Source organism: Neodiprion fabricii, chromosome 6, assembly GCF_021155785.1.
Source record: "Neodiprion fabricii isolate iyNeoFabr1 chromosome 6, iyNeoFabr1.1, whole genome shotgun sequence".
Classification (NCBI taxonomy): Eukaryota; Metazoa; Arthropoda; class Insecta; order Hymenoptera; family Diprionidae; genus Neodiprion; species Neodiprion fabricii.
This window is the reverse complement of record NC_060244.1, coordinates 6146690-6155647: the sequence shown is the minus strand read 5'-3', so window position 1 is coordinate 6155647 and position 8958 is coordinate 6146690. Positions and strand designations below refer to the sequence as shown.

The following is an 8958-nucleotide window of genomic DNA, read 5'->3' as shown; positions in this document are numbered from 1 at the left end:
TACATATGTATATAGTATGCGGGGGATTTCATCGTCAATGTTTACATGGAATGCCAGCTCGTGTTCCATTTTTTTTTTTCACTGTCACGAAGACGAAAGGAGCAGCTATATTGCTGAATTCGAGCGAGCGCAATAATATCTGCAATCACCTTATATCCTTGTATCAAATGACATTCTATACATATGTATATTATGCGTTTTTCGCGCGTTACTGAAAGTAAAGGTATACATACTATATAATACATATACATTATATGTATATATTGTAACGTTGCAACAACCCGTAAACTAGCAAGTTGTTAAGTAATGTTGTTAAGCATACTATACATAAATCTCGGTACATATGTAATTATATAGGAACGAAACAGGTGAATATACAGTGTGTAGATGTACAGTCAGGTCTCCGTCTCGGCTGACTCTGCTTTCATATTCGATACAAGTTTCGACGATGTTTTTGAAATTTCTTGACTTTCGAACTATTGCAAAAGTGTTGTGTATAATCGTATGGAGCAAAATATTGAATTATGCCTTATTTTATTAACATCATGATTTTTTCAGAGACAAATTATCCAAGCAGTTTTCTCCAAGTTTTTTCCCTGAATTATTACTTTCATTCATTTCAATTTGTACAATTTTCCGCAGGAGCTCCGATGATAATTTCAGCCAATACGAGTATATGAGTCATTTGATGAGTTCCATCGAATCCCATTAGAGGTGCAGAGGCAAAGAATGATAAACGAAACCACCAAGTTTAGACAGGGAAAATGTACTGTATCACTACCACTGTATTTATTACACGAACTATACAAAGAAAAGACAGGTATATCTATGTATATTAATAAAAATATGTACTATATTATATGGAAAAAGAATAACATATAATATAATATATATTACATGTATACGTTATAATCCTCAATGATTCGTGAAGTTAATAAAGTGTTGATATACATGGTCGATGAATCTTTAATGTAGGTGCAATAATTTATAATTATGTGTTTAAAATATTCAGGCTCTGTAGTACAAGAGGATTGTTCTCTGGATTTTTTCAACGGGCAACCGTGCCGCCGTTTCACGCAACGGACTTTCGGATCCTCTCCAAATCTTCAAGATCGATTTACGCCCAACAGGTCGGTGGTCACTACTTCGAATCTCGATATAACAGCCACAAAGTGCTGTACAGGTTTTCGCTCAACGATGTTAATATTAATTCGAAACGGTCGAAACTCAGAACAATATTTTTGCATAAAATTTTTATTTTATTCATATTCTCTTGTATTATTAATTTGAACGTAGATGAAACAGGTGTGAATTACGATGACCGCAGTCAAGAACATATCGCTGTCCGCATCCTCAATAACGTCGTGTAAAGGGGCTTGGCGCAGAGGAGAACTCCGCCGGCGATGTAAGCGGCTACGGTTAAATCTCTGCCAGTCTCTGTCCCCGGCCACCACCCTTTATAGACGCCGGTTATTTGCCCGGCCAACAGCAGGGCCATCGTAATAATACCCAAACAACTGTGAATCACCTTCCGGGCCACAAGGCTCACCTTACCGAAGCAGGCCTCTGTGTTCAGGCACAGAACACCGTTCAGGGTTACGATAACGCTCAATATGGGGCCCGCCAGGCCCACGCGAGCATGGTCGCTTTTGAAGTGGTGGGATCCGTGGTTCATCTTGTTGGCAACGACTGTCCCAAGACCAACCGCCAGCAGCCCTAGACCCAGGATGTGGAGGACCCAATGAAGCCTGATGCGACCTGGTCTTGACATCAACTTGACGAGTACGGCCTCTCCGGAAACCCCGAGGACAGCCTCGGTCATCAGGAAACAGCACTGCGGTAATTAGATCGATCAGTTTTGGTCGCATGTAATACGGAATGGATACTTCCGAAATTATATTGCTTCAGTCATTGCAGAGCGAAAAATCTTAGCAATCCATTCGTGATCGTTATTGTACTAACCCCAACCGTGAAACATGCGGGATGCCAAATGAAGAGTGAATAATCGAGCTGGGCACAGAGGACAACGATGTAGACAGCTGGTATCAGGAAGAGAAGGTGAACGATGCAGGAAAAGCCGATCGCTAGCCAGTTTATGCAACCTTTTTCAGCGGTCATGGTTCAGCGTTTGGGCTGCAACGTGCATCCCACACAGGACCTTTGTGAGGTGAAATATTGTAATTAGAGTGGAAAGAAGATGGATGAGATTGCCAAAATTTGAATAGAGGATCATAAGTTGATTTACGCGGGACACTGTTATACGGCTGGTACTGACTTTGGTGTTAAATTATCGGAATTCCGGATAATCTCGCGGAGGCGTGTGTCAAAAAACGAACGAAATATAGTGAAAAAGTTAAACGACTGTCTGTCAAACGAACTTTCGAACGTTTGCTCAAAAAGTGATCCTCGTGAATCACGTATTTATATATCGTTTGTTTAATCTAGTCACGTAACTTCCCTGCGGATGTTAACAGAATCTACGATTAATTTCTTACAAGTTTCGATCATTTATCACTGATTGCTGCTATAAGGGAAGGAATTACAATTCTTGTCTACATGCTTCGATCACTGATTGCTTTTACATACATTTCAAATGGAATGTGTGAAATTACTCGAATCAGCGATTTTGCATTTACGCAACGACTTATCGATTTTCATAATGTACCTTTATTATCTTACTTAAATCATTACATATTTTATATCTTTTGGAGAGCGGGGAGATCAGGGCTGGACGTGATTGACGATGGTATAACCTGGGGAGCAGAACGTACAATATTTCGTTATCACGTCGTAAAGTGTATTTATCAGGTACTTCTGATTTTTTTAATATTCCCTTACAGTCTGCCCCACATAAATGGAATCATATCAACTTTACAACTTATGCAACGAAAATGGAACCCTGAAATCGTATTCCAAATTTCTCATGCGTCATAGGAACATCTCGTTTCCAAATTACATATTTGTTATGGGCACTGAGAGAAATTTTTAGTTCCGGTTACTGCACAGTCCTTAACTATTTTCATTCTTTACGGCAATCTAAAAATATAGTTCTAGGTAAAAAATGAAAATTAATTTTGTTGCTGTTAACAGAGAATCTAGTATGTGTTACTATTCTTTCTGATTATGATCACTGTTACTATATTTTCTTGTAACTGTTGCAAAATTTTATGTCTGTGTAACAATGAATTGATGTCATGGTCTTATTTAACTATAAAAGTACAGTAAACGGAACAAACTGATTTTGCGTTGCAATTAGGTACCAGAAAATGTAGCATCGACAATAGCTCAAAATAGTTACGTGTACCTCGCTGTTTCTTAATTCCAATAATATTCAAACACTTTTTGTAACAATGCCTCTTTCACTGAATTTTCATAGTTACTATAACAAATGAGATTTTTCTCACTGCGTGAACGAGTGTCTTAATCTAAATATTTGTTAACTACTCATCGTACCATTATTGAAAATTTGGACTAAAGTTGTTGATGAGATTATAAACTTGAACCATTTCAATGGCGGAGGATAATTTCTCCTGATATAGATGACGTTTCAAAGGTGAGAAACAAACCTTGAGAGCAACAGTTTGATCATAGTCTAACTAACGTTTCATTGAATTCCTGAAGTTACCCAAAAATCGACCCAAGTTAATGCAGCCCATGAACGCATTAATCTATTCATGTAGGAATGGTGTGGCGAACCACAGTCATCAAGAAGAAACTTTTCGCATTCTCAATATCGTTGTATGAAGAGGCTTGGCGAGGAGGAGAATCCCACCGACGAAGTAGGCCGCCCCGGTCAAGTGTTTGTCGATTTCGGAGCTGGGCCACCAACTTGTGTAAATGCCGGTAATTTGGCTGGCCAAGATGAGAATTGTCGAGAAAATACCACCGCATCCATGAAGGACTTTTCGGCGAGTTATGCTCGCTTCAGCACAGCACATTCCAGTGCCCAAGCACAGGACACCGTTCATAGCTACTATCAGAGCCAACGCGATAGCGAACACACCCAGTTTCCCATGGATGAAAGCGGCGTGAAGAGAACCGAACTGGATACGATGAGCTATGATCGTCCCTAAACCAACGGCCAGTAGTCCCAATCCCAGGAAGTGGAGGATCCAGTGAAGCTTTATGCGACTTGATATTGGCATCTTCGAGGAGAGAAGAGCCTCTCCGGAAATCCCGAGGATGGCCTCGGTCATCAGTAAACAGCACTGCGGGAATTAGTTTGGTCAATTACGAACACGTTTACACTGCGTGCAAAACTTCATGTTCCGAAGAGAGAGAGAGCTAAAAGTGTGTTGACTGGATCCTTGTATCTTACCTTTGCGGAAAGTTTCGATGATTTATACATGACGTGTACTAACCCCAACCGTGAAGCATGTCGGATGCCAGATGAAGAGAGAGTAGTCGAGTTGGGCGCAGAGGACAACGATGTAGACAGCTGGTGCGAAGAAAATAAGGTGGATGATAAAGGACATCCCGATGGCTGTCCAGTTAGTGGCATCCTTTTTGGTAATCATCGTTTTTGAATTCACCGCAACCTTTACCCAGTAAAATAATGTCAAGATCAATGAGATAAAAAGATTTACGATTACGCTTACGATATCAATTCGCTACAATAATTACCGTGGTTGGCTCACTGTTCAACAATTATTTAATGGTGGTGGCGCAAATTCGGGTTAACTAACCTTATAATACGAAGTTTATCTGCCTGAGGAACTCTGGAGATTCCAGACTCCGTTGTGGAACGAATAAAATAACTGGTTCTTTTGTAGATCTGCGCCAAGTATTATCAGAGAATAATGATGGGAACAATGATATTGTCATTCGGTTTTGATGCGCCTGTAAACGTAGGCTGAAGAAGCACAACCTTATTAAGCATCTATTTACGTATCGTGTACGTAATCTAGTCACGTACCTTTTCTCATCCGGCATAAGCATTAAGCCTGCAATAAATTTCTTTATACTGCTTTTGATCATTATCATTAATTTTTGCTCACGCAGAACAGTTCTCAACAGTTTGAAATATTGAATCTTTTTGACAAAATCTTTCTAGATGTACAGTAATGTTTACTGTGGAATATGGTCATCTATTTATTTTCGTAATTATTGTCCCTTGGTGCCAAGGCTGTGTCGCGATATTTAAACAATTTTGTACTACTTCTTGCATACCTTTTTCTGACAATGAGATAATCCTGGATCTATTTGAAAACATTGGTTGCGAGAGACTTTTGACACGCAGATTGTTCTACAAAGATTACGAGATTAGCACACTATGCGAGACTGATGTCACGTAATGGGAAATATTTGATAGAAGTAGTGATTAAAGATAAATTAAACCAACTTTCGTGTCAGAAAGTCTGTATCCGTATAACCTGATGATATGAACATGGATATATTACCTTATCGATACATAAAATGTACTTATCATGGTGTAAATATTTTATTATTAATATCATTTGAAGAGCGAACTGCAGAAGAGGACTACTTTCTGACTGATTGCGATCGAGTAGCGTGGTGAGTGCAACATGCAATATCTCGTTATCAAGCTATTGCACAGCTGTGCATAATGCATATATTGATTAACATCTGACTTACTGTCAGATAATATTCCCAGTGTTTCTTAATAATAATTTATGGTACGAAACGAGATGCGTAAAATATCTTACGGAATGGGATGAAAACTCTTGTTTGATCTTACGTGATACCTAAATTGTTGGCAGGTCTTGCACCATTGAATAAACTTGACAAAGTTATTGGCATTGATTATTGAAAGTGTAACAGCTCTTTTCGTCAACTCGGTACTTGGAAAATTTGACAATACGGTACATACCAAAATTTTGGATAACTTTTATTCAACACGGTGTGTAAAAATATTCGTAGTTGAAGGATGGATTCGGTATAACAGACACTTCAGTCATATCATAAATGTTTACATACGTTTATTATTATTATTATTATTGTTATTATTAGTGTTGTTTTACAGCATTGTTGTGTATAATGTATACTTTGTGTATAATCTACCCGCTACTGTGGTTTTTAAAATATAACGCGTACTAATTATAGTACTATTAGTACTGTTTGCAGTACTAATCTTTTGCATGCATCAGAAGGAGTGCATTTTAAATGAACTTGCAATTCTTCATCACCAGTATTACTAAAGGGGAATGCCGGTGGTTCGAATGAAAATAATAAAGAAAACATAAGTATAATGGGTTTGGGAAGTTTCGTCTAGATCCGAAAAATCGTATCTTACATCAATCGTATTTTTTGATCCCACTGCGATGTGCTATTTCCACAATTCAAGAAATGCGGCGAATTTTAGCCAACGCGAATGATATCCCTGACCTAATTAGTTTGGTTGATTAAAAAAACGTATTCTTCATTTGCGTAGGTAAAGAGGGAGGAATTCGAGTAAGTCGTAACTACGATTCACTACTATGTGAAAATCCCGCGAATTCTAACTAGCGTCGTGTAGAGGGGCTTGACCAGGACGATAAATAGGCCGACAACGTATGAGGAGATTGTGAGGCTTACGCCAAGGTCACTGCCGAGGAACGACCTCTTATAGAGGCCGGTAAAGAGGGTGGCGAAGAGCAGGATAATCGCGACGATGCCGCAGCAGCCGTGGACAAGTTTCAGGCTGGCAAGGCTCACTCTCGGAGACAGCAGCCCGGAATACGACGTGGAAACTCCGCCCAGGGCGACGACGTAGGCGACGATCACCGCCGTCAAACCCAGCTTTCCATGGTCCGATGTAAAGTGGTTACTGTTGTTGTTTATCTTGTTGGCTATGATGACACCGAACCCAACCGTCATGAGCACCATACCCAGGATGTGTAACAGCGAGTGAACCCTGATACGATTTACCCTCGAACTTTTCGAGAGGAGTAAATTCTCCCCCGATATTGCAAGTATGGCCTCAGTCATCAGCAGAGCGCACTGTGGGAATTATGATTGTTTATAATAGGTACAGGGTGAAGGTTTTTTTGTCTATTGAATTTATCGTATGAACCGAAAGAGAGCAACATGTATAAGGTACTCCAATTCAGTTCACACGCAATCGATGATATATGTATATGTATATAACTTTCGTGATTCATTCGTGATTACATTTTATCAGCCACATTGCAGATTGGTCTAGAATCAGCATAATGTTCATCGAACGTTTCACTCAGCGCTTTTATATTATTGAATGGCACTCACCCCAACTGTCAAACATGTCGGATGCCAGACGAAGAGGCTGTAGTCGGTCTGTGCATAGAGGACGACGATGTAGATGGAAGGCGCCAAGATCAGAAAGTGGGCTATGATACTCAGACAGAGATCCATCCAAATTTTGGTACTTTTCTCGGCGAACATGGTTTGGAATTTGGGGAGATTTACTGTTGTACTACTTTCGTGAAAACCAATTTATAATGGTTTCAAAAGGAAAATAATATTTCGGCACGAATGCGAGATATGAAATTTTCACACGCTAGTTGTGCGCGAACACTTTTATATACGACGGTGAGGTATCAAAGTTATAAAATCCATGTTAGAAAACACTTGATTGGTTCACCGTCTTAAAATGAATCACTGTTAGTTCCGTAAATTATTTTTTACTCCAAGCGATCGTTGTATTACACTTGAATCGGAAAAAATGCGACGTTCACATGCCTGAGGCACCCTGGGTTTTGCTTCTTCCTGTGCAATGCCATTCTGATTACAGACGAGTACATGGATTTGTCCGCGATAACGTCAGATAACAAAGTAATAGATCATGTTCATTGAGCATTAGGACTCGGTTAACCGAACCGCCGAGCATTATAAGTTTATAATAACAGTTAAAAATAAGGGACAAGGGAAAAAATCATATACTGAGTGATACGACATTACATGGTAGTAGTAGTAGGTGCAATTCAATATTTCTTTATCTGCATTAGTCTAATATAATAGTTCCAAATCACTGCGTTGCTGCACAGCAATACCAAAATAAAGTAAAACAGTTATCATTGTTCCGCTGCGCGAGTTTTATTCAATGTACTATTACGTACATAAAGGTTTTAATTAAAAAATTACGCCATCGATCTGATTACGTATCAGTATGTCAATAAATTTGCTTTAAATATCAAGATAGAGGTGAAATCCTGCTGCAGTTGTGTCGCGGATTTAATTTAGAAGCATTGAAGTAATTTTAAGTGGCCATGTACATTTTAAAGATTTTATTACGCTGAATTTCTTTTAATCAAATCCCATTCGTGGCACTGAAAATTTATATTTTATCTTGAGATTATAACACTGTTATTATGCTACAATGTTCATAAATCGAATAATTTGTCACAAATTCTTTTAGGTACAAGCAATTACATTTATTTGGTATACAGAGAGTATCTGTTATCGCATACCTGTACAAAAGAAGAAGATAAACGACGAAATTCTACACATTAAAGTTCTCGAAAATCCCGACGCGTTACAAAAATTTATCGCATGATTTTGTGCGTGACACGAAATATTGTAATTAGACATAGCGCGACATAATGCTCGGTTTTTGATTTTAAAGCATCAACGTTGGAACATTCTATCACATTTGAATATTCAAGAACCATATGCGAGTTACCGATAAGCTTCATCGTCACCCGTCGATTGAATGTGAGATAACCGATCGCAAGAGTATACACATGGTATACTTATTTCAATTGACTGATATCCTATTTTATGATAGACAATACATGTGTCTGATACTTCCGCTCGAATAAATGACGTCAGTAATACCGCCAAATAAACTTTTGGTGTTGATACACTTTATGCCAATTTCCGCAGATCATTAAATTGGTCGAGTTGTTACACGCTCCCAGTATCTGATCGTGAGTAACGCACATCAGTCAAGGCGATGGTTAGTCAGAGATTATTCGCCAAGTTGGAGAACTTACATATATCTTATCAATTTTCTAATATAATCCATCCGGAAGATACCAAGGT

At 38.8% G+C, this 8958-nt stretch overlaps 2 protein-coding genes and 1 long non-coding RNA gene across 3 annotated transcripts; 1 reads left to right on the top strand and 2 right to left on the bottom strand.

Moving 5' to 3' along the window:
• Positions 1 to 563: 563 nt before the first annotated feature.
• Positions 564 to 2423, bottom strand: LOC124185214 (transmembrane reductase CYB561D2-like). Its single transcript, XM_046575747.1, has 3 exons — positions 2276 to 2423; positions 1963 to 2158; positions 564 to 1834 (listed from the first exon to the last, which is right to left on the bottom strand). The coding sequence occupies exons 2-3, from the start codon at positions 2116 to 2118 to the stop codon at positions 1328 to 1330; spliced, it is 663 nt and encodes a 220-aa protein (XP_046431703.1). The 5' UTR covers positions 2119 to 2158; positions 2276 to 2423; the 3' UTR covers positions 564 to 1327.
• Positions 2424 to 3394: 971 nt separating this feature from the next.
• Positions 3395 to 6523, top strand: LOC124185216. The gene is made up of 3 exons (XR_006871351.1): positions 3395 to 4509; positions 4773 to 5514; positions 6392 to 6523. It is a non-coding gene; the product is annotated as an uncharacterized LOC124185216 (long non-coding RNA).
• LOC124185212 (transmembrane reductase CYB561D2-like) lies at positions 5952 to 7921 on the bottom strand. The gene is made up of 2 exons (XM_046575745.1): positions 7204 to 7921; positions 5952 to 6939 (listed from the first exon to the last, which is right to left on the bottom strand). The coding sequence occupies exons 1-2, from the start codon at positions 7357 to 7359 to the stop codon at positions 6436 to 6438; spliced, it is 660 nt and encodes a 219-aa protein (XP_046431701.1). The 5' UTR covers positions 7360 to 7921; the 3' UTR covers positions 5952 to 6435.
• Positions 7922 to 8958: the final 1037 nt, after the last annotated feature.